Source organism: Pristiophorus japonicus, chromosome 7 (genome assembly GCF_044704955.1).
Source record: "Pristiophorus japonicus isolate sPriJap1 chromosome 7, sPriJap1.hap1, whole genome shotgun sequence".
Classification (NCBI taxonomy): Eukaryota; Metazoa; Chordata; class Chondrichthyes; family Pristiophoridae; genus Pristiophorus; species Pristiophorus japonicus.
The window spans coordinates 1,030,917-1,057,429 of NC_091983.1; the positions used below are offsets into that span (position 1 = coordinate 1,030,917).

General features: G+C 43.4%; 1 protein-coding gene across 6 annotated transcripts in view; it reads right to left on the bottom strand.

The window, feature by feature from the left end:
• Positions 1-26,513, bottom strand: part of lyst (lysosomal trafficking regulator) — a 432,206-nt gene that overhangs the window by 293,935 nt on the left and 111,758 nt on the right. For 4 of the 6 annotated variants that reach the window (XM_070884659.1, XM_070884658.1, XM_070884663.1 and 1 more), the window contains exon 2: positions 12,569-12,660. The exons of the other annotated variants lie outside the window; for them this stretch is intronic. In XM_070884659.1, the coding sequence (XP_070740760.1) occupies positions 12,569-12,660 (92 nt within the window). The remainder of the gene's footprint in view (positions 1-12,568; positions 12,661-26,513) is intronic. 6 annotated transcript variants of the gene reach the window in all.

The following is a 26,513-nucleotide window of genomic DNA, read 5'->3' on the forward strand; positions in this document are numbered from 1 at the left end:
TGAAGAAGTTTCTCCTCATCTCCGTCCTAAATGGCTTACCCCTTATCCTTAGACTGTGACCCCTGGTTGTGGACTTCCCCAACATTGGGAACATTCTTCCTGCATCTAACCTGTCTAAACCCGTCAGAATTTTAAACGTTTCTATGAGGTCCCTCTCATTCTTCAGAACTCCAGTGAATACAAGCCCAGTTGATCCAGTCTTTCTTGATAGGTCAGTCCCACCATCCCGGGAATCAGTCTGGTGAATCTTCGCTGCACTCCCTCAATAGCAAGAACGTCCTTCCTCAAGTTAGGAGACCAAAACTGTACACAATACTCCAGGTGTGGCCTCACCAAGGCCCTGTACAACTGTAGCAACACCTCCCTGCCCCTGTACTCAAATCCCCTCGCTATGAAGGCCAACATGCCATTTGCTTTCTTAACCGCCTGCTGTACCTGCATGCCAACCTTTGTGGCGCGAAAAACGGGCGTCCAAGTCCGGGTTGCACCGTTTTAGGCGCGGCCTGAAACTTGGACCCATTAAGTGTTTTCTAATACTTGTAGCACTCCCATGGTTTAGTTCACAGAAAGCCCAGCCCTGAAACATTGTTTTTGGATTGTACCCACAGGCTCCACTCGGACATCCTGGAATTCCCTTTCCTGTTCCATTCAGAGCCCCAACAGAGACACTTGGCAACACTACCTTAACAGGCTCTTGGGATCATAGCCCACAAGGATAAAGAAAATTGACAGATGTTCAAAGAAAAAAAAACTGACATTAACTGCAGCCATGGACTGAACTTGCACTCTACCTGGTGCCAAACCCAAGTGATGTGAGACTTCATCCTGCAGGACGAGTGAGGGGAGTGTCTCAGATCATTTGAGTTAATACATTCTAAGTTCAGATCAAGACTTGACTCCAGAGTTACACGGGTACTTTAATGGGCAAACCACATGGAATAGAGCTGAAAGTGGCAGTATAAATACATTTCCAGTCGACTGCTCATCGCTCTCAATATTCATTTTTGCTTCCTACTTTGCTGATTTTTAGCTTCATATTCAGAATTGTATTTCGCACTTTTATTTATAAATACTTTTCCCTTTTAATCTTTGATTTTTAAGCTTAACCTTGTCTTTCCCACTTGCATTGACTATGTCCCTCCTCTACCTTTTTGTTCTCATTTCTGTAGTCCTGCCAGTTGAATTTTCTTCTGCTCTGTGACCCAATAGTCTTCTCCTTGTCTGTACCTTTGAAAGTATCACCAGAACTGCCAATCACATCACTGAGGAGCAAAAACCAATAGTGAATGGCACTGGGTAATTTATGATTGGGAAAATCACAAATGCACTCGGTACATGCACAGTGGCCCAAAAATGTTAGTAAGTCAACAACGTGAGCTCCAGGAGGGGAACAAAACAAAGGCTGAGGCTAGTAAGAGAGAAAAGTGTATTATGGGACAAGAGACCAGTGAGGCTCCCTAAAAGATAGAACAATAGAGGGAAAGGGCAAATGAGCAATCATCATTCCTAGTCAGCAGTTATTTAAATGGTGAGGGAAGAGCGAAAGAGAGAATTAACGAGGGGACATTTTCAGGGATGTGATTTATTTTCGTGAACATTTTTTTTTTTTTAAAAAAAGAGTGGTGATATTGGCTGTTAGAGAATGGTTAAATTTTTTGGCTGGTTTGGTTACTACTTAGTGTATGTGGAATCAATCCAATCAACAACTTCATATCATTCAGATGTACTCAGCATTTTACTGTGCTTTATGGACATGTGGCAAGCACAGAATGTATAGCTACACAGATTACATATAGCAATTTTTAGGTTATCAGAAACGTATATGCTTTGGTTTTTTTAAACTATTTTCATATCATCACAGAAGCAATATCTAAGGCAAGTGATTGGTTATGGCAAATGATTCATCATCTCAGCAATCTGCTCAGACATTAGCAGTTTCATTTTTGATGAAACACTGGACTACTCAGATACAATCCTATTACACGTAGCAAGTGTAGAAATTCATGGGAATTATCACATGATGTCACACAGTGCCAAATCACTTAACGTAGTATTATGCAATTAAGATTTAACACTAAGATTAGAGAGCTTTGTGAGCCAGGAGACCATGCTGAATTTTGTTTCAAGTTCAACACAGACATTATTCACCTAAATCTTTACTTCGCCACCAACTTCCAATTTCTTGGCTCTATAAAATTGTATCTGTAGGAGCCACTTCATAAGAACATCGGAACATTAGGAACAGGAGTAGGCCATTCAGCCCCTCGAGCATGCTCTGCCATTCAATTAGATCATGGTCAGTCTGTACCTCTACTCCATTTACCCATCTTTGCTCTATATCCCTTGACACCCTCACCGAACAAAATTCTAACAATCTCAGTTTTGAAAGTTCCAATTGTCCCCCGCATCCGAAGCCTTTTGGGGGAAAGACTATGTTCTATATTTTGGGAACAATATAAAATATTCTCCTAATGCTGCACGAGAGCTGTCCCACTGAACTAAGATGACAAGGAGCACTATGGATAGGATGTGCGAAAAAATATATCATCCAAATCCAAAGAGGTCATATGTTCTCAGACTGCCATCTGGATCCCTGTACTGTTCTAACTGCTCTGTAGTATCTTGAGTTTCTGAAGATAAATTGGTTCTTCTCTTGTACATTACTTTCCTTTCTATGGAACTCCAACCACCTTAAGAAGGCATGGGAGCAGGATACGGGCATGACATTTTGGATGAGCAATGGGAGATATTTGCCGAAGCATTGGCAGGAACTCAACTCCATGAAAGCCAGTTAGATATTTTCTAACATTTACTGAATCTTGGTCAGTCTACACTGTTGGAATATTGAGCTGCCAACTGGAGAAGCTGTAGGGTAAACCCTTGCATAATTATGCAATTTAATGCATTATGCTACTTAATGTCCTTTCTCACAAGTACGATTTAATGGCTGATCAGCTTTTACTGTATAAACTTACAGTTTATCCCCACTTGTGAATACCATAGTAGTCCCCTCAAGTTAAACAAATGGATATGCATTAGTAGAAACCTAATTTCACATCTAAAGCACTAGTAGCATCTTGGTACAAAGACCTGGAGAATCCTAGATTAGATGGGGAGAAAAGACTGAAAAGCCAGATGATAATGGCAGATGACAGAATATCTGAAGGGCAATTTTTTGAGTTGCTACACAATATTTCATGGTTAAGTAATCAATATATGATTTTGTAGATGACTGGCACAAAAAGCTGAATGCATAAAATTGCAATTTCATTGTGGGACCATTTGTTGAAAGAAGTTTCATGAATAGCCAACTGTGTCTTACTCAGTTTACAATTCTCAACAAATTAATACACAACTTGTTGCACAGGATGACCAATGCCAGGCACTGATCAGTGACAGGGTTAGTAATCCCAGGGTTGCCAACTGAATAATGACAGTGGATAGCGCCAGTCATACATTGTGAACTGTAGTTTGACCAGCAATACAAAAACCTATAATGGAGTTAGTCAGTGTCCAGTTACGTGATCTTAGCTCCAAGATCATAAGTAATGTCGTCTCACAGGACACCGAACTTGTTAAATCAACCTCTCGGTGACAGTAGAAAACAAAGAAAATCGAATGGACTTCTCCAAAGAAAACGACATGTAGGCCCAGCCATCCGAATATGCCAACTTAACATCGAAGGCATCTCTCGTTCAAAATGCAAATACCTCGAAAGGTTACTGAAGAAACACAGCGTCGATGTTCTGGTGCTTCAAGAAGCACACATCAAACACATCCACCAGTTTGACACAAGAGGACGGATCAGATGTTTTCACCTAATCGCTTTCAATAACCATCCCAAATATGGCCTGGCGAGCTATGTTAAACAAGACATTGAAGGCTGCACTGCAGTTGAGCATACCAGTATTGCCAGAGTTTTCACTACAGCAATACACGTAGGAGAGCTAACAATCTCTAATGTCTACAAACCACCACTCAGAGTGGCCTGACCCACCACTCCCTCCTAATCAACATCCATCCATTCATCTCAGGAGACTTCAATAGCCACCATATAATGTGGGACTATGCAGACGCCAACTTTAATGGAGAAGCAATTGTACAGTGGGCTTCACTAGTGAATAAATTCCTCCTTTTTGATGCCAAAGATCGAAGTACGTTTCATTCATCAAGGTGGCAGGGAGAATATAACCCAGACTAATGATACCTCTCTAAAGATAGCAAAGGAAACCCAATCGTTGCCCCAGAACAATTCTCAACGGCTTCCCAAACAGTCAACCCAGACCCTCAATCATCAATGTTGGCATCGTAATTCCTGTCAACACCGGAACATGATGGAACTTCAAAAAAGCAGGCTGGGAAAGATCAGTTGACACCAACATCAGGTGGATTCCACCAACCACCAATGTCTTCAACAGATTTATAGGAATTATTAAAGCTGCCGTAAAACACAGTATACCTCGAGGGTTTAGAAAGAGTATATTCCTTGTTGGATTGAAGAAAGCGAGGCTCTCCACCAGGAGTATTTGCTGAACAAGAACCCAGCCACAGCAACGCTAGTGTCCTTAAACTCGGCGAGATCTGAATGGTGGTGGAGCCTTGTGGAGAAGACTAACCACTCACTCCAGCAGGAAAGCATGGGCCCTGCTCCGTCAATTTAGTGGGGCAAACCCCGCCTATAAACACAGGACGACCATCAGAGCAGCACCATTGCATCCCACTTGATGCAAACATGATGTTTACCCAGAATTCTTAAAAGCACTGGGATCCAAAGCGAAGAGATCGTTGACCCCCTCCTTCTCTAAGGTACTGGCAACTGGTAAAATTCCACCTACTTGGAGGGAGACTAAAATAATTGCCCTTCTGAAGCAGGAGAAGAATACTCGTGAAGCCTCCAGCTACCACCGATCTCCTACTTTGCAAATGTTATAAAGTGCTGAAGAGGCTACAACTCCACAGGCTAGCCCCCATCATTGAGCCAACCATTCCTAAGGAGCAAGTGGGCTTCTGGAGCAGCCATAATTGCTGCGACCAAGTGGTAAAGACAACGCACATCGAAGCAGGCTTCCAGCGCCAGCTCAAGACCACCGTAGCACTCGGCAGCATATGACACAGTATGGAAGCATGGACTGCTTTTCAAGCTCTCTATCATTTTACCCTGCAGAACGATCCATCTTCTCAACTCCATGCTTAGCAATGGACGTTTCTGTGTACACTCTGGCACCCAGAAGAGCAGATATAGGACATTGAACAATGGTTTCCTTTTTAAAAGGCAGTGCTTTCTACCGCTGGGGCCCGGGTTCAAATTCAGCCCATACTGATTGCAAGGAATTGTCCTCTATCTGCCTGCTGTAAGAGTATAACAGTAGCACTCTCAAGCATCACTCCAGAGACTTGAACATATAATCTAGGCTGGCACTTCAGCGCAGTACTGAGGCATTGCTGCACTGTCGGAGGTACCATCTTTCAAATGGGACATTCAACTGAGGACCCATCTGCCCTCTTAGGAGATATAAAAGATCCCTTGGCACTTTTCAAACAAGAGAAGGGGGTTTTTCCCTCAACTAAAGCAGGTTATCTAGTCATTTATCTCATTGCTGTTCGTGGCACCTTACTATGTGCAACATAGCTGCTGTATTTCCATACATTAAAACAGTGACTACATATCAAAAGTACTTAATTGGCTGTGAAATGTTCTGAGATGTCCTGAGGTCATGAAAAGCATTATACAAATGCAAGCTCTTAGTTTACTACTGTTTTATGGTGATAAATCAGGTACAAGTGAGACAAACACAGTACATACAAGATTATTATATATACTAACAGATCTCCTGTCGCATGATCATAGTGAGTTAACGACTAGACTGTTACAAGGTGCTTGCTATGTGCACAGACGTATCATTTTTAATATCTGCAAACTAACTGATCTTCATGGTGCTGTTCAAGGCAAGTTGAATAATATACTGTTTCATAAGCTAGAACCAGCTCTTGGGGTGCCCCGCGTGCTAGGCGACGTCACCTGATTGAGTGTAACCAACCAATGGCTGCATGGAACATGGTGGACGTAAAAGATCCCATGGCACTATTTTGAAGAAGAGCAGGGGAGTTATCCCTGAACACAGTTCAGGAGGGCGACTGGATTGGACATCACCATAACCCAGGTCGCTGATTGGGCAGATACAGCAGGAGCGGGTGAGGCCGGGGCGAAGGAGCAGCGAGAGTTTGTGGAGCGATGTGATCGGGGCCCAGGAGCACCACAGGCCAACCCACACTGCGATATGTGTGCGCGCACTAGGTCCGTGCAGCAGAGCTGGTCTCCAGTCGTCTTGGTTAATCCTTGCAACTGGACCAAGACCTGGAACATCAGGTCCCTCATTGAAACACCTATGAACTTCTTGGTGTGAAAGCAAGTCATCCTCGATACAAGGGACCACCCAAGAAGAACAACCAGCTAGAACTGTTATTTTTCATGAAATGAAAAGCCAATGGAATTGTCATAAATAAAATCCGAAAATGCTGGAAATACTCAGTGGGTCAGGCAGCAACTGTGAAGAGAGAAATAGAGTTAATGTTTCAGGTCGAAGACCTTTCATTAGAAAACCTTCAATGTCACAAGATGTCTTATGGGAAGTTGTTCCTTTATGTAATTGTTTTCTCCACAGGATGCGACTTATTGCCAGAACACTCGAGTGTTATGCGTCATTAGAAGAATGGGAAATTCACCTTCATAATGAATAGCATCTGTTGCCAATTGAATCCTGCTGGAATAAGAAGTGTTGCCTTGAATGTTTTTAAAGTAGCGGAAAGGGGAGAATGACAGAAAATTAATATAAAACTTGATTGGAATATATGAATTATTTATTTCCTGTATCCACATCAGGATTAGGTTAGCTTCAAGATTCTGAAATGCATTAATCACTAGAGTCTACTTCTCTTCACTAAAATTGCTTAATTCAAATTATCTGCTAATTCTAAATTTTTGAGCACCAACTTCCCACCCAGCTGTGTTATTGAATAATTGAAAACATTTAAGCGTAAAAACAATTCAAATTATCTGGTATAGACTATAATCTTAAGATTTGGAAGTGCTATTTTAGAATATTACATAGAACATAAGAATTAGGAACAGGAGTAGGCCATCTAGCCCCTCGAGCCTGCTCCGCCATTCAACAAGATCATGGCTGATCTGACCGTGGACTCAGCTCCACTTACCCGCCCACTCCCCGTAACCCTTAATGGTTAAAAGTCTATCTATCTGTGATTTAAATACATTCAATGAGCTAGCCTCAACTGCTTCCTTGGGCAGAGAATTCCACAGATTCACAACCCTCTGGGAGAAGAAATTCCTTCTCAACTCGGTTTTAAATTGGCTCCCCCGTATTTTGAGGCTGTGCCCCCTAGTTCTAGTCTCCACGACCAGTGGAAACAACCTCTCTGCCTCTATCTTGTCTATCCCTTTCATTATTTTAAATGTTTCTATAAGATCATCCCTCATCCTTCTGAACTCTAACGAGTAAAGACCCAGTCTACTTAATCTATCATCATAAGGTAAACCCCTCATCTCCGGAATCAGCCTAGTGAATCGTCTCTGTACTCCCTCCAAAGCTAGTATATTCTTCCTTAAGGTGACCAAAACTACACGCAGTACTCCAGGTGCGGCCTCACCAATACCCTGTACAGTTGCAGCAGGACCTCCCTGCTTTTGTACTCCATCCCTCTCGCAATGAAGGCCAACATTCCATTCGCCTTCCTGATTACCTGCTGCACCTGCAAACTAAGTCCGAAGGCCTCCTCGTAGGACTGCTCCTGGGCACGGCCAAGGGTGCCATCAGCCGGTCCAGGCAGCGGGCGGTCGAGGGGGTCGTTCAACCTGACTGCCTGCCTCTCTTCCGCTCTTACATCCGGTCCAGGGTGTCCTTGGAGATGGAGCACGCAGTGTCCACCGGTACGCTCGCGGCCTTCCGCGAGAGGTGGGCACCGGAGGGACTGGAGTGCATCATCACGCCCGGCAACCAAATTTTAATTTGATTTTACGTTTTAAAATTTAATTTGTTTTAAATGCCAGTGCTTTTAGTGTCCCCTTCCCTTTTATAGGGGGCACTGGAAAATTGTGATTTTAGTGCCCAAAAAAAAAAAGAAAAAAGAAAAACTCAAAAAAAAAAACCAAAAAAGGAAAAAAAGGGCCTTGTAAATGTCTGGTGTGTCACCCAGGTCGGGTGGCACGATTTAATGTTTTATGTTTTGTAGGTAGACTCTAAAAGAGTTTCATGCACAAAGACCCCCAGGTCCCTCTGCACCACAGCATGTTGTAATTTCTCCCCATTCAAATAATATTCCCTTTAACTGTTTTTTTTTCCCAAGGTGAATGACCTCACATTTTCCGACATTGTATTCCATCTGTCAAACCTTAGCCCATTTGCTTAACCTATCTAAATCCCTTTGCAGCCTCTCTGTGTCCTCTACACAACCCGCTTTCCCACTAATCTTTGTGTCATCTGCAAATGTTGTTACACTACACTCTGTCCCCTCTTCCAGGTCATCTATGTATATTGTAAACAGTTGTGATCCCAGCACCGGTCCCTGTGACACACCACTAACCACCGATTTCCAAACCGAAAAGGACCCATTTATCCCGACTCTCTGCTTTCTGTTAGCTAGCCAATTCTCTATCCATGCTAATACATTTCCTCTGACTCGGCATACCGTTATCTTCTGCAGTAACCTTTTGTGTGGCACCTTATCGAATGCCTTTTGGAAATCTAAATATACCACATCCATCGGTACACCTCTATCCACCATGCTCGTGATATCCTCAAAGAATTCCAGTAAATTAGTTAAACATGATTTCCCCTTCATGAATCCATGTTGGAATGTTATCCTACAGCTGGATCATGGGTGGGCCCAGAAACAAAGAAAGGTTTGGGCTACTAATAGTAGTTCAATGTTTGTGGAGGCCAAGATGTACGTGAGCTGTAAAGGGAGTTGTTAGTTTGCACAGGTAATCTTTTTGTAATTTTATTACAGGCAGAATACAAAACTAAACACACTTCAGAATTCACATTTGAAGCAACTATTATGAAAAGCTTTCCTCTCAGCCTGAGCATGGCTGCTGCAAACTGTGATAACCTTTTCTCAGTTTCTTTTTTTGCTGCAATGTGATTGGGGAGAAAATTAAAATTGAAGAGAAAGGTTTTGTGTAATTTTGTTTGGTGAATAATGAAATAATGAAAATAACAAGGAAGAGAGAGATTTATAATCAATAAATAAGAAAATTGGTCGATAGCTGAAAGGTCATGGTGTAGATAACAGCCTTGAGGTACAAGGCAGATACGAGAAATGTTTTACTTTCAGATTTCAAATTTGAAATGCTTCAACATTCCCCAACTTCCAATCTGTACCATTATGAACAGAGAAAACATCTATTGTGCCTCCCGATAAGAACATGGTTAAGGCTGCTAGATAATGGGCAACAAAAGACCACCATGGCAGCTCAATAACTCACCGGTCCAGAAAACGGAGATCATTTGTATTTCAGCAGGGTAAAGTTTTGAATGGTAAAGTCAGGACCAGTAGTATCTTGTCTTATCAAACAATTTTGCATCTCGTATATAACATATAATGTATGTTCTTATCATTAAAAAGGAACACAGAACTCCAATTTCAACCCATGTATGATTTATAAAACTTGTAGGACCAAGTAGCTTTCTGACTGTCACACAATAAATGTACTTGTGAATCTGCTGATGGTGTTGGTTGAGGGAGGAATATTGGCCAGAATACCAGAAGAATTTCCTTATCTTATTCAAATAGTGAGATTTTCAACATCCACTTGAACAGCCTTTGGTTTAATGACTCATTAGAGAATGGCACTCTTGACAGTGCCGCATTCTGTCAGCACTGAAGTGTCAGCCTACATTTGGAACTCAAGCCTTCATTGGGTGGGAGGGGGGAGGGGTGGGGAAAGTTAGGTGGAATCTACATTACTAACAGAGAAAAAGTAAGAGCTCCCTTTGCTTTTAAAAACACAAACCAAATATCACAATGTTTACACTAGCTAAAATGTAGCTAAAGTTGGAAGTGGCTTTCGACAAATAAGAAAATAATTGGAAATAAGAAAGTGATTCTTCATTAATTACATTACAGAAATGATATCCGAGTAGTCTCTTTGGGAAATAGCTTTGTATTTCTTTGCTAAACAATAAAGCTCTAATGAACAGTAAAGACCTACATATAACGCAACACCAGAGTGTCGAGTGTCTTTTTAAATTATACTAATTGATGTTGTGGCAAGATGCCAGGGACCGGAAAGATGAGTTGTTTCAAAAGTGGGTTGGTATAGCAAGTGAAGGGATAGAAAGGCGGCTTGGGTCAGATCGTGTCCAGGCCCTGGGTTGGATTTAGGAGTGGCAGGTCCAGGGAGTAAGTGCTGCAAGCCTAGGGGGTGGGTACAGGTCAGGGCCAAGGGACAAGCTGATGTTGGGTCCCCTTGTCCTCACCTTTCACCCCACCAGCCTCCATGTTCAACGGATCATCCTCCGCCATCTCCAGCGTGATCCCACCACCAATCACATCTTTCCCTTCCCACCCCTCTCAGCATTCCGAAGGGACCACTCCTTCCGCGACATCCTGGTTCATTCCGCAGTCATTCCCAGCACCCCCTCACCTTCCCACAGCACCTTCCCGTGCAAGCGCAGGAGATGAAACACCTGCCCTTTTACCTCCTCCCTTCCCACTGTCCAGGGCCCCAAATATCTCTTCCAGGTGAAACAGCGATTTACTTGTACTTCTTTCAATTTATACTGTATTCGCTGCTCACAATGTGGTCTCCTCTACATTGGGGAGACCAAACGCAAATCGGGTGACTGCTTTGCGGAGCACTTCCGTTTAGTCCATAAGTGTGACCCTGAGCTTCCGGTCGCCTGTCACTTTAATTCTCCGCTCCACTCCGGCATCTCCGTCCCCGGCCTCCTACACTGTTTCAATGAAGGTCAACGCAAACTCGAGGAACAGCACCTCATCTTTTGTTTAGGCACTTTACAGCCTTCTGGACTCAACATAGAGTTCAACAATTTCAGATAACCTCTGCCCATTTTTGCCCCCCCTCCGCAGTATTTTGCATTTGTATTAGTGAATGGAACATTTCCCACTTTCCATACCCAGTATCAAGCATTTCCAAGTCACATATGCAACCAATTAGATGCAAAATAAAACTACTGTGATAAAATGGCAATTGCTATCTGTGATTTTGTATAATTTAATATAGCCAGGGCTCGCTCTTCACTAAGTTTTAAAATGATGACCAGGCAACACCACATCTGCAGGAACAAGGCAAAGGTGGTGAGCAGAAAATTGGTTAAGATGAAGGTGCTTTGATCTATACGTGACTTGTATTGCATACTCGGGTACTTGGAGCCCAAATGATGCATGTTTATCCTCTCATTCGCATTCCATAGGACGATTTTCATGTAAAATGCCTTTGATCTTTACAGGGATTAAGCAATACAAATTATGTAATTTTCATTGGTATTTAGTTCTGGCAAAGACATCCAGGCTCCACGAGCACGTGACTCACCTTCTTGACTTGTAACATGTCATCCTAAAAGATTAGAGAGAAGGAAAGAAAAAGCGCAGCTGTTTCATGCAAAGATACTCATCAAGAGACTAATCATAGAATCATAGAATGGTTGCAGCTCAGGAGGCTGCCATTTGGCCCACTGAGCCTGCACCGGCTCTCTGCAAGAGCACGTCAGCTCGACTCACTCCACTGCCCGTAAGAAGCAACTTTATAAAAAAAAGTTAAATCCTTGTGCACGAACTAGTTTACTCATGCAAGTACAATAGTTTAGCTTGTATGAAGTGGTCAAGCCGTGAGACATGTTTTGCCTTCCAAGGTAACAAGAGAACATTGTGAGTAACCGATACATTCTTCAATATATGATGATTAGGGTTCATTGTTAGACCTAGCGGGCACTAGCCCTAACTGAGCAGAGAATGAAACTCAGATTTCAATCACAAGAGACTCAGTCTGCTTATGGAAACAGTTATTAAATCATTTACACCAGAGAGAAAACAAATGTTGGAAAGAGACCCAAAATTTAAACAGTCCGCTCTGTGCTGCCTCAATAATGTGAAAAAATGTTAAAATCTCAGAAGAGCAACCCTATTGCACCAGTGTGAATTTTAATTCTTCATATTCATCAATGGTGGTGGTGGGGGGGGGGGGGGGTGCAACAGACATCCACCAAAGAAACAGAGGAACAGAGTTGACATGGGTTGTAGGCCTGTTGGAAGAGCGAGGCCATGAAGCGATTTAAACATGGAGCTGAGAATTTTAAAATTTGAGGCATTGGGGGGCCCAGGAGCGAATGGTCAGCAAGGACAGCGGTGTGCAGGACTTGGTGCAGAATAGGATTCAGGCAGTACAGTTTTGGATATGCTGACGTTTACAGAGCTGTGGAGGATGGGAAAAGAAGAGACAATCCTTTCATTAGTTCACATTTTTGAGTGCAACCTAACCAGCATTTTTTAAACTGACAAATAGTGTACAACTCTCTAATAAAATACTAACCAGAATTTAATAACTTCTGTTGCATCCAGATTTCCTCTATGGCTGTAATAGTGGAAAAGAGTGAGAAACTGCTCCAGGCAGTCAACTCTGACCTAAAAAAAACAAAATTCATAAGCATCAACATAAGAAACTATTCTTGTACTGGTTTGGTTTTGAGTGCACATGCTAATGAGCATACAATACATCCAACTGAGAATAGCTGTATAAGTACTCCTTCACGGTTACCTGACTTGATAGATTTATCTGGTACTTTTTAATTACAAAGTGCCCTCCCACAAAAATGTAGATTTCAAGCTAGTAGTATCACTCTTCCAATAAAGTATACTTTCTGTATAATGATACAGTAACCTACCAGGAAACAATGAGATATATGAGTCTTTTTGGCCAAATCCTACAACCTTTAAGAACATTGGAGACTATCTTGAGTTCTTTGAATTACACGAGAAAATTAACCTAAAATTGCTTTGTTGGAGAAGCACACTATGTGGCTCATGTTTTCATTCAAGGTAGAATAGTCATTACAGTATGGTGCTCAGGTACCATTAAATAGCAATTCATCCTAGGGGTACCCTGTCAGGCCAACAAATACAGGCTCACAGTGCAAAAAAGTTCAAAAGAAATATAAACAACCTTGAAAGCAGATTTGAGTCATATCATGGGTAACACAGAATCAAGCAGAGTCAGAATGGTTTTATGAAAGGGAAATCATGTTTGACAAATTTGCTGGAGTTCTTTGATGTAATGAGCACGGTGGATAAGGGGGAACCAATGGATATGATGTATTTGGATTTCCAGAAGGCATTCGATAAGGTGCCACATAAGAGTTTACTGCACAAGATAAAAGCTCACAAGGATGGAGGTAATATATTAGTATGGTTGAGGATTGGCTAACTAACAAAACAGAGAGTCGGGATAAATGGGTCATTTTCCAGTTAGCAAACAGTGACTAGTGGGATGTCACAGGGATCGGTGTTGGGTCCTTAACTATTTACAATCTATATTAATGACTTGGATGAAGGGACCGAGTGATGTCAAGTTTGCTGATGATACAAAGAAAGGTGGATAAGCAAATTGTGAGGAGGACACACAAAATCTGCAAAAGGAATATAGACAGGCTAAGTGAGTGGGAAAACATTTGGCAGATGAAGTATAATGTGAGAAAATGTGAGGTTATCCACGTTGGCAGAAAGAATAGAAAAACAAATTATAATTTAAATGGAGAAAAATTGCAAAGTGCTGCAGTACAGAGAGACCTGGGGGTCCTTGTGCATGAAATATAAAAAGTTAGTATGCAGTTACAGCAAGTAATCAGAAAGTCAAATGGAATAAGAACATAAAAACATAAGAAATATGGCCCCTTGAGCCTGCTCTGCCACTTAATACGATCATAGCTGATCTGATCATGGACTCAGGTCCACTTCCCTGCCCGCTCCCCATAACCCATTAATCCCTTATCGGTTAAGAAGCTGTCTATCTCTGTCTTAAATTTATTCAATGTCCCGGCTTCCACAGCTCTCTGAGGCAGCGAATTCCACAGATTTACAACCCTCAAAGAAATTCCTCCTCATCTCAGTTTTAAATGGGCGGCCCCTTCTAAGATTATGCCCCCTAGTTCTAGTCTCCCCGATCAGTGGAAACATCCTCTCTGCATCCACCTTATCCAGCACCCTCATAATGTAAAAGTTTCAATAAGATCACCTCTCATTCTTCTGAATTCCAATGAGTAGAGGCCAAACCTACTCAACCTAAAAGTCAACCCCTCATCTCCGGAATCAACCTAGTGAACCTTCTCTGAACTGCCTCCAAAACAAGTATATCCTTTCTTAAATATGGAAACCAAAACTGTACGCATTATTCCAGGTGGCCTCACCAATACCCTGTATAACTGGAGCAAGACTTCCCTGCTTTTATACTCCATCCCCTTTGCAATAAAGGCCAAGAATCCATTGGCCTTCCTGATAACTTGCTGTACCTGCCTTTTGTGTTCATGCACCAGGGCCCCCAGGTCCTGTTGTACTGCAGCACTTTGCAATTTTTCTTCATTTAAATAATAACCTGCTCTTCGATTTTTTTCTGCCAAAGTGCATAACTTCACACTTTCCAACATTATACTCCATCTGCCAAATGTTTGCCCACTCACTTAGCCAGTCTATGTCCTTTTGCAGATTTTTTATGTCCTCCTCACACATTGCTTTTCCTCCCACCTTTGTATCGTCAGCAAACGTGGCTGGGTGGTTAAGAAGGCATACGGAATGCTTGCTTTTATTAGCTAAGGCATAGAATGCAAGAGCAGGAAGGTTATGCTAGAACTGTATGAAACACTAGTTAGGCCACAGCTAGAGTACCGCGTGCAGTTCTGGTCACCACATTACAGGAAAGATGAGATTGCACTAGAGAGGGTACAGAGGAGATTTACTAGGATGTTTACTTGACTGGAGAAACATAGAAAATAGGTGCAGGAGTAGGCCATTCGGCACTTCTAGCCTGCACCGCCATTCAATGAGTTCATGGCTGAACATGCAACTTCAGTACCCCATTCCTGCTTTCTCGCCATACCCCTTGATCCCCCTAGTAGTAAGGACTACATCTAACTCCTTTTTGAATATATTTAGTGAATTGGCCTCAACAACTTACTGTGGTAGAGAATTCCACGTTCACCACTCTCTGGGTGAAGAAGTTTCTCCTCATCTCCGTCCTAAATGGCTTACCCCTTATCCTTAGACTGTGACCCCTGGTTCTGGACTTCCCCAACATTGGGAACATTTTTCCTGCATCTAACCTGTCTAAACCCGTCAGAATTTTAAACGTTTCTATGAGACCCCCTCTCATTCTTCTGAACTCCAGTGAATACAAGCCCAGTCGATCCAGTCTTTCTTGATATGTCAGTCCCGCCATCCCGGGAATCAGTCTGGTGAACCTTCGCTGCACTCCCTCAATAGCAAGAATGTCCTTCCTCAAGTTAGGAGACCAAAACTGTACACAATACTCCAAGTATGGCCTCACCAAGGCCCTGTACAACTGTAGTAACACCTCCCTGCCCCTGTACTCAAATCCCCTCGCGATGAAGGCCAACATGCCATTTGCTTTCTTAACCGCCTGCTGTACCTGCATGCCAATCTTCAATGACTGATGTACCATGACACCTAGGTCTCGTTGCACCTCCCCTTTTCCTAATCTGTCACCATTTAGGTAATAGTCTGTCTCTCTGTTTTTACCACCAAAGTGGATAAACTCACATTTATCCACATTATACTTCATCTGCCATGCATTTGCCCACTCACCTAACCTATCAAAGTCACTCTGCAGCCTCTAAGCATCCTTCTCGCAGCTCACACTGCCACCCAACTTAGTGTCACCCGTAAATTTGGAGATACTACATTTAATCCCCTCGTCTAAATCATTAATGTACAATGTAAACAGCTGGGGCCCCAGCACAGAACCTTGCGGCACCCCACGAGTCAATGCCTGCCATTCTGAAAAGTACCCATTTACTCTTACTCTTTGCTTCCTGTCTGCCAAACAGTTCTCAATCCACCTCAGCACATTACCTCCAATCCCATTACCTCCAATCCCATGTGCTTTAACTTTGCATATTAATCTCTTGTGTGGGACCTTGTCGAAAGCCTTCTGAAAGTCCAAATACACAACTTCAACTGGTTCTCCCTTGTCCACTCTACTGGAAACATCCTCAAATAATTCCAGAAGATGTGTCAAGAATTTTAGCTATGAGGAAAGATTGGATAGGGTTGAATTGTTTTCTTGGGAACAGATGAGGCTGAGGGGAGACTTTATTGAGGTGGATAAATTTATGAGGGGCCTCGATTTAGTGGATAGGAAGACCTCCTTCCGTGCTGTAAACTTCTGTGATTCTACAGCAATATTTGTGAACACTGCCAATAGTGGTATATATGGCAGGTTGCACAATGGAATTTCCTCCAATGTTTTAGAAACGTTCAGTACTTTACTTTGATCCCATAACTTTACATAAAATGTAAATAAAATGGCACAAAAATTTTTCAAATGAAACACCATTCCTTTGGTTCAACAATATAGATCAGACCTGTTGTGATCCACAAAGTATCACAATTGTGTGGGACAGGCTCGATGGACCAAATGTCCATCATTGTTCATATGTTCGCAAATTATTCATGACTGGTCAGAATATCATTTCCTAAAAGGTATGTCTAGTATGAGGACTTAAATCCAAACCATCATCATCAGAAGCAGTCCCTCGGAATCAAGGAAGACTTGCTTCCACTCTTAAAAATGAGTCCTTAGGTGACTGAACAGACAAATACGAGGACCACAATCACAGGTGGGACAGTCTTTGAGGGAAAGGGTGGGTGGGACTGGTTTGCCGCATGCTCCTTCCGCTGTCTGCGCTTGGTTTCTGCATGCTCTCGATGATGGGACTCGAGGTGCTCAGCACCCTCCTGGATGCACTTCCTCCACTTAGGGCGGTCTTTGGCCAGGGACTCCCATGTGTCAGTGGGGATATTGCACTTTATCAGGGAGACTTTGAGGATGTCCTTGTAACGTTTTCTTTGCCCACCTTTGGCTCGTTTGCCGTGAAGGAGTTCAGAGTAGAGAGTCTGCTTTGGGGGTCTCGTGTCTGGCATGCGAACAATGTCGCCTACCCAGCGGAGCTGAGCGAGTGTGGTCAGTGGTTCAATGCTGTTGGCCTGGTCGAGGACACGAACGTTGGTGCGTCTGTCCTCCATGGGGATTTGCAGGATCTTGCGGAGACATCGTTGGTGGTATTTCTCCAACGACTTGAGATGTCTACTGTACATGGTCCATGTCTCTGAGCCATACAGGAGGGCGGGTATTACTACAGCCATGTAGACCATGAGCTTGGTGGCAGATTTGAGGGCCTGGTCTTCGAACACTCTTTTCCTCAGGCGCTGAAGGCTGCACTGGAGGCGGTGTTGAATCTCTTCTTTAATGTCTTCCCTTGTTGATAAGAGGCTCCCGAAATGGTCCAACGTTGTCGAGGGCCGCGCCGTGGATCTTGATAACTGGGTGGGGGCAGTATTGTGCTGCGGGGTCAGGTTGGTGGAGGACCTTTGTCTTACAGATGTTTAGTATAAGGCCCATGCTTTCGTACGCCTCAGTGAAAATGTTGGCTATGACTTGGAGTTCAGCCTCTGTATGTACGCAGACGCAGGCGTCGTCCACAGACGCAGGTTGGAGTGGTCTTGGATCTGGCCTGGAGACGACGAAGCTTGAACAGGTTCCCACTGGTTCTGTAGTTTAGTTCCACTCCAGCGGGGAGCTTGATGACTGTGAGGTGGAGCATGGCAGCGAGGAAGATTGAGAAGAGGGTTGGCGCGATGACGCAGCCCTGCTTGAACCCGGCCTGGACGTGGATTGGGTCTATAATGGATCAGTTGATAAGGATCACAGACTGCATGTTGTCGTGGAGCAGGCGGAGGATGGTGACGAACTTTTGGGGACAGCCGAAATGGAGGACGACGCTCCATAGACCCTCGTGGTCGACAGTCAAAGGCCTTTGTAAGGTCAAAGGCGGCAACGTATAAGTGTTGGTGCTGTTCCCTGCATTTTTCCTGCAGCTGTCGCGCTGTAAAAATCACGTCCGTTGTGCCCCATTTGGGGACGGAATCTACACTGTGACTTCAGGCGGAGCTCCTCAGCCACAGGGAGAAGACGGTTGAGGAGGACTCTTGCGACGACTCTTGCTGATAACGGATATTCCTCTGTAGTTACCGCAGTCGGACTCGTCCCCTTTTTTAAAGATGGTCATGATCATTGCATCTCTGAGATCTCCCGACATGCTCTCCTCTCTCCAGATGAGCGAGATGAGGTCATGCATTCGCGCCAACAGAGTGTCTCCGCCATACTTCAGTGCCTCAGCGGGGGTTCCATCCATTCCCATAGCCATGTTGTTCTTCAGCTGCCTTATGGATTTTTCTACCTCGTGCAGGGCTGGGGTTTTACTGAGGTGGTGGCAGGTAGCATGCAGCGGGATGGAGTCGAGGACACTCGAGTCAAAGACAGAGTCTCGATTGAGGAGATCTTCGAAGTGCTCCTTCCAACGGGCCCTGACTGCCTCGGTGTCCTTGATGAGTGTTTCCCTGTTCTTGGCCAGGAGTGGGGTGGGGACTTGGGAGTTTGGACCGTGGGTGGCCTTGACTGCAATGAAGAATCCTCGCACATCATGGCTATTGGCCAGCTGCTATATCGCCTGTGCTTTCTCCATCCATCTGTTCTTTAGGTCCCGAGTTTTTTGTTGGCCCTCGGCCTTAAGCCGTCTGTAATGCTATTTTGTTGCTCCCAAGTTGGGTTGTTGTTTCAGGTTCAGAAATGCCCTGCACTTGCAATCTATTAGCTCTTGGATCTCCTGGTCTTTCTCATCAAACCAGTCCTGGTGTTTCCTGATTGAGTGACGAGTGTCTCTTCGCAGGCACTGGTTATGAAAGCCTGGTGGGCAGACCAAGGGCTGTGGGTATTCTGCGTCTCGGGGTCATCAAGGCTCGCCAGGCTAGCTGTGAGGCGCTGGTTGTATAGGGCTCTCTTAGCTGGGTCATTGAGTGCCCAGGCAGTGACTTTTTTGTGGCGCTGCTTCTGCTTTCCTCTCTGCTTTGAGGCTATGTTGATGTCAATGATGGATCGGATTAGGCGGTGGTCCGTCCAGCAGTCGTCAGCTCCTGTCATGGCGCGGGTGATGCGCACATCCTTGCGATCCCTGGCTCGGACGATGATATAATTGTGCAGATGACAGTGTTTGGAGCGAGGATGTTGCCACGATGCCTTGTACTTGTCCCTCTGGCGGAACATGGTGTTGGTGATGACAAGGTCATGTTCTAGACATGTCTGAAAGGTATGTCTAGTATGAGGACTTAAATTCAAAGCACAGTAATTTTAAAGCATGGAACATTTTTTCTCCTTAATATTTTTTCAAGGTTAAAATAAGCTAATTTGGGTGATTTAACAAAACAATTATTGCTCACACCCAATCTTGAGCATTTGGTTATAGAAAGCCCATTAGACCAGATCATTAGTGTAACTTTACTTCCATAAGTTTGTAAATCATTTTAATGAAAACCTCTCTCAAATGCTAAAAAATCAGAAAAACAAATGGTAGAGTTTCACCCTCGCCCAGCCCCCATCCCATAAAAAGTGCCAGCAGCATTGATATTTAAATGAATGTAAAACATTTGTTGCTATGGTAAATACTGTTTTGCAGAATTTTTACGTATAAAGTAAATCTGGGTCATTGTGATACTGAAAACAAGCAAAATGTAATAAGCTAATAAGGCAGTATTCATTCACATCAAAACTGCACATTTACCAATTTCCTATCCAGTTAATGCCAACGTGAAAATTAATATTGCAATAATTCTCATGATTCTACCAATTCTTCAAATCATGCACTCACTTCAGTGGAATTTATAGTAAAAACGTAGTATTATTTCCTTCTGCCTCAATCCAAACTCCGAAGTAATTTTATTGTACTACGGTTCTACTCTAAGGTAAGGTACAGTGCAAAATATACTTCCTTAGTCTAAGGAAGCAGAGACTGAAGAAAACGGGATTGCACAAAAGGATTTTTGGCAAAGTTCAGAACACAATAGAAAGGCAATTAGAAAGAGGTTAAACTGAATGAGGATACTGAAGTAAAAAAAATTCTCAATATAAAAAGTGTGAAGATTGGGGAGAAGTGGAAAGACATAGGAAGGTGAACTTTGACAGCAATTCAGATAATCACAAGATCGATCAGCATGTTTCCTTGAATTATAGTATTTGGATCATTCATTTTGAAAAAAAAATAAATTAGTTCTCAGGTATACTAATTCAGCTATGAACTCAAAGGAGATTTTTGACACTCAGGAGCCGAAATTGCCCTGCGCCTTTTATCATCGGCCCGGAAGTCCTGATCCCAGCGTGGAATTGGGCTTTGCGCCCTGAAACGAGGTGGAGCGCTGTCTCAGGTGCTCCATCTCATTGGAGGGGCACTCCTGGGGCAACAGCACGACACTGAGTCCCACAGGCCCTTTGTGGCCGCCACTGGTTCCACTGCGGCCCAGCCCCCAAAAGGGAGTGCCAGGCTGCATGATGGCGACCTGGTCGAGGCCAGGGCCGCCATTGTTGTGCTGACCAAAGAATCGGCCGACAAAATAAAATGGCAGCCCAGGGCAAACGTGGCCTCCCCTTAAAGGGGCGCCCCCAGCAGTAGATGTCCACCAGCTTCGCACCCCACGAAGCAATTTCCCCTGCAGGGCTTAAAGGGGTCGGTGCGCACGGTGATGACATCATCACCTGTTGCGGGCACAGCGCTACTGGCACATCGCCCCCAAAACCTCCGGGGCAATTCTGCCCGAAGCGCTACCACCGGCCGACCCCAAAAGGCCACTGTGCAAAAAAGGGGCAATTTCAGCCCCCTAATATCTATTGTTAACACAGTGGAACATACAACAAACAAAGATGCACCCTAGACTGAGCTGATCACTTATAAAGCCCTCTCCAAGAAACAGTGAAACATCACAGAAGGAGACACAGTGGAAACAAACTGTCTGGCGGCCCCTTTTGCTTTTACAACTGTCAAACTTGCAATGGTATCACTGATAGCAGAAGTCGGCTTAAAAAGGGAAATAGAAAAGTTCAATGAAAAAGAATTGGAGAAATTATGCTTATTAGTGGAAATTAGATAATTGCAGAATATCACAGATAGGAAGTGAAAAAGTAGATTGACTGGGAAACAGATTAAGGTAATGAATGGACTTTTCTGGTGGATAGAATACAAACATACAAATTGAACATATGGAATTGTTAGCAGGAAATGATCAGCGGGTCCATTAAGCCTGCCCTACACCTCATGATGGCTGGAGTATTGTGGCTAAACATTCGCCCACCCACCATTCATGTAAAGGTTGAATAGCAACACTGAACCCTTGACTGAACCCATCATTTTGCTTTGAAACCACCACAATTCTCTCAGCTATTACTTGTCACGGTCTTAAATACATTTGCAATCACAACGTGCTTGAATAGCAATTAAAAACAAACCACAACCATAAATCATTTTATTCCCAAATGTTCCTCTAGTTAGGTTATACAAGGTATTTCTGCAATCAAACAGGATATGGTATTGTACTGGATCAAATCACTAACTGTAGATAATCAGTAGGACTGAGATGAGGAGAAATTTCTTCACTCAAAGGGTTGTTAATTCTTTGGAATTCTCTACCCAATAACGCTGTGGATGCTCAGTCGTTGAGTATATTTAAGACAGAGATCGATAGATTTTTGGGCGCGAAGGGAATCAAGGGATATGGGGATCGGGAAGAAAAGTGGAGTTGAGGTAGAAGATCAGCAATGATCTTATTGAATGGTGGAACAGGCTCAAAGGGTCAAATGGCCAACGCCTGCTCCCATGCATTGTGTTCTTATGTTCTTACTAGGTCATGGCAAAACAAGTTCAGAAAAAATAACCACACTGCTTGGACGGCTGATGGTAATCTTGTCTCTGGGCAACAACGATGTAGGTTCAAAACCTATAATGGAAGTTCAAGTATATAATCTGGGCCGACACTCCAGTGCAGTATTGAAGGAGTGCTGCATTGTTTGAATCAAGCTCTTGTCTGCATGTTCAACTGGCTGAAGTGGATGTTAAAGATACCGTGGTACTACTTAAAGAGTACAGAATTCTCCGGGTGTCCTGTCCAACATTCTTCCCCCAACCAATACCAAAAGCAGATTAAGTGGTCATTCATCTCATTGTTTTTGTGGTATCTTTCTGTTTGTTACTTTATTTGCCTGCGCTTCAAAACCATGCACTGTATACAAAGTACTGAGATGTTTCTGCAAGACTTTTAACAAGGCGCTATAGAAATTGAAACCTTGCAAACCAACACTTTACATCACTTAGCACAACAGGTTTGAAATTGACTAATTAAATATGTATTCTTACATTACCTCTTGGGTTGTTTCTATAATCTCAGTGAAATACTCTACAAAAGAATCTTTTGTCAAGCTGTAGATTTTTATCACTTTTTTTAATCACGAGACAATATTTGAAAAAAACTTAATTAGAAAATTGAATCAACAGTCGTGGACTCAATATGGGATACAGGACTCTCCTCTTATTCTGAATCAGTCTCAGAATCCCAATTGCCCGGCAGATGCAAAGATGATTCTGGGACAGCCTCAGGCTCATCTACCAGAGGGGATGCCCTGGCTGCTGGGATTAGGCCAGCAGCACTCATTGCAAGGTTGTGGTTAAAATTTTGTGCCTGCAACATTTGAATTCTCCCTTTGAGTTTTCATATACTTTGCCTGTTTTTTTTCCCTTAGCAGTAAAGGAATGATGGATATATAGTAGCTACAACTTAAATTACAATGCCTGTATAATTACTTGTTTTACAAGTCATAGGGGTGTTGTTGATGTCAGCTTTTTGAAGTTGTTGGTCACCTGTTATTTTTGTAGGTTGGAATGTATGCTGCGTTGCCAGACACTGCACTACCATAAATGATCCATTCAAGCCGAGTAGGACAAGAAATATAATTCAGAAAAACCACAAGCTTATTGTAATGTATGCCATCCTTAGATCATCTATCTCCCACTTTCAAACATACATCTAATTGAATCTAGCACTTAGTGCCATCCTACCCCATTACTGTCCTTTCTCAAAAAAATCAAATAATTTGGGATCTAAGGATTTTTATTTACTGGCATTTAGTAATTGCACCATGTGAATTGGGATTCAATACTTCACAATTAATTTAGTCACTGCAGCTGATATTCCTTACAGCCAGTCCCCAATTATAACAAAATTCAGTCATGAGTCACAGAGCAAATATTAATTTCATGCTCCATGACTTGATATTTATATCATCTACCATGTCTCACCCAAACAAAAGCTGAACTTTACTATCAACTGATATATATAGAAATGAAACCTGCTGTTACCAGTTTAATTTTATGCAGAAAGTCATTAAATGCTACTACAGTAAGGCAGTAGCTCTGAATTAAAATGGTTCTATTTTTCTGCAGTGGCAAAATATAAATACACAGCAGCATATTCATATCTAGTCACAAAACAGAAAAGAATATATTTATATGATTTACTTGCAACTCCGTGTGAGACATAGAAAACCCTTTCTATGAAAGTGTTCTTATATATTTCCCTGCCCCGCCAAGAGAATCAAATCTCTCCATTTCCAGCTATACATTAGCTGCAGCTGGTCTCCTTTCAATCCTCCATTAATGCTGCTCTGACCCAGCTGCACAGAGGCACACAACTGAGTTTCAAACAGGAGACTGGACATGCCCACTGTTTTCTTGCATTCCCTGTATATCAAGTTCATGATTTTGAGACATTGGAAAAGTAGTTCAACACAAGACTGACTAGCAATCCCATAAGTGCTGGAGAAAATCACCTGCGTTCGAGGAGAGAAAAGGTGTAACCATGTATGGGGAAGTAACCCACATCATCTCACTGTATTCTGTGGCCAGCCTTCCTTACACACAAATGTTAGGTACAAGGGAAGAGAAATGAGGAACAACATTTAATAAGTCCTTGAACAAACCAAACCAATGATTTAGAGACATTGTAGAGATTTGGAGCTTCAATCTACTGCAGGATATACTGGTAAAACCTAGGTTCATTTATATATTTCCTCACACAATACATTACTCATCTCAGCTGAGCCAACATATGAACATACACGAAGAAGTCAAAGAGATCCCCACAGAGGGAGGGGAAGGAAGAGAAATCATCCCAGACTGATCTCGTGCACCTACAGTCTAATCATACTGGCAGAAGCTTGCCCACTACCTTAGAGATGGTTCATTAAAAAGTAGCTTTTAATTAACAGCAATTTAAAACTAACTGTGCTTGCTTACTTTGCGTTTTTGTGTGCAACAGAATGCAGGCAATGACAAATGTGATTGAACCTCTCACAAAACAGTGGTTGATAGCAATACCAAAAGCCTCAGAAAATTGAGATATACCAGCTGTATGCACTATAGCTGTTATACGGCACACAGCTTCACTATAGCTGACAAACTGGAGGGCTGGAATCAGCTGGACTGTGCTGACAGTTATCAGCTGTAGCAATAGCATAACGGAAATAGCATCATAAACTTAAACATGGGATCAGCTGTGACATGTCATGGATGCCCCAACAATTATGACAGTCGATGAACATTGGAGAGGTATCAATAGATTGGAAATGTAATAACCTACAAAGTGCTTAGATGGAGAACAGGAGATGGTTAAATTGCAGAAGTGATATGTGCAGGATACAAAGGAAGGCATAGTGAGAGAAATAAAAGACATATACATGACACAGAAACTGTGTAAGTAGCTAAAGAGGGAACAGCAAGTTGAATGGGATGCACAACAAAATGGTAACGCTGAGCAGGCTCCAGTGCTCAGCAGCCTGGAAGAAGAAAACGGGTTGACACCAAGGGTGTCGAATACAATGCCAGCATGATGTCTCCACCAATGTTCCCCTAATTTTTGGGCAGCCCATTCAAACTTCGGCACATGCACGTTTTTTGCATTGGGAAGCCAGCTCACCAGCTGCGCGGGACCCCGAGACAGCTACTCGGCTGCGTGGCTTAAAGGGAACGTTGGTCCCTACCCCAATCACTAACCCACACCCTTTGCCTCATCCTCATCAACATCAAAACACACACCCTATATTTCTAGCACCGACTGCCAGAGGGAAAACAGGAGCTACAGTTAAGGTTTGAAGTTGTTGAAGTCAATGTTAAGCCCAGAGGGCTCCAAAGTGCCTCACAGAAAGTTGAACTGCTGCTCCTCGAGCTTGCATGAGCTTCGCTGGAACAGAGTAGAAAGGCAAAGACAAAGAGGTCAGAGTGGGATTAAGACAGAGAATTGAAGTAACAAGCGACAAGGATCTCAGGGTCCCACTTGTGGACAGAAAGGAGATGCTCGGTAAAGTGATCACCTAAGCTGCATTTGGTCTTTCCAATCATCATTATCATCATAGACAGTCCCTCGAAATAGAGGAAAACTTACTTCCACTCTAAAAGTGAGTTCTCAGGAGACTGAAAAGTCCAATACTGGAATTACCGTCTCGGTCACAGGTGGGACAGACAGTCGTTGAAGGAAAGGGTGGGCGGGGTGTCTGGTTTGCCAAACACTCCTTCTGCTGCCTGCGCTTAGCGACGAGACTCTGGGTGCTCAGCGTCCTCCTGGATGCTCTTCTTCCACTTAGGGCGGTTTTTGGTCAGGGACTCCCAGGTGTTGGTGGGGATGTTGCACTTTATCAAGGAGGCTTTGAGGGTGTCCTTGAAACATTTCCTCTGCCCACCTGGGGCTCGCTTGCCATGTAAGAGTTCACAGAGCGCTTGCTTTGGGAGTCTCATGTCGGGCAATGGAGCTGGTCGAGTATGGTCAGTGCTTCGATGCTGGAGATATTGGCCTGGTCGAAAACACTGACAGTGCGTCTATCCTCCCAGGGGATTTGCAGGACCTTGCAGAGGCATCATTGGTGGTATTTCTCCAGTGATTTGAGCTGTCTTCTGTATATGGTCCACGTCTCTGAGCCATGCAGAAGGGCAAGTATCACTACAGCCCTGTAGACCATAAGCTTGGTGCCAGATTTGAGGGCCTGATCTTCGAACACACTCTTCCTCAGGCGACCGAAGGCTGCACTGGCACACTGGAGATGGTGTTGAACCTTGTCGTCGATGTCTGCCCTTGCTGATAATAGGCGGTGGAAAGCGGTCCACGTTGTGCAAGGACGTGCCGTGGATCTTGATGACTGGGGGGCAGTGCTGTGTGGTGGGGTCAGGTTGGTGGAGGGCCTTTGTCTTACAGATTGTTTAGTGCTTTCATACGCCTCGGTGAAGATGTTGACAATGGCTTGGAGTTCAGCCTCTGAATGTGCGCAGACGCAAGCGTCATCCGCGTATTGTAGTTAGACGACAGAGAATGGGACGGTCTTGGAT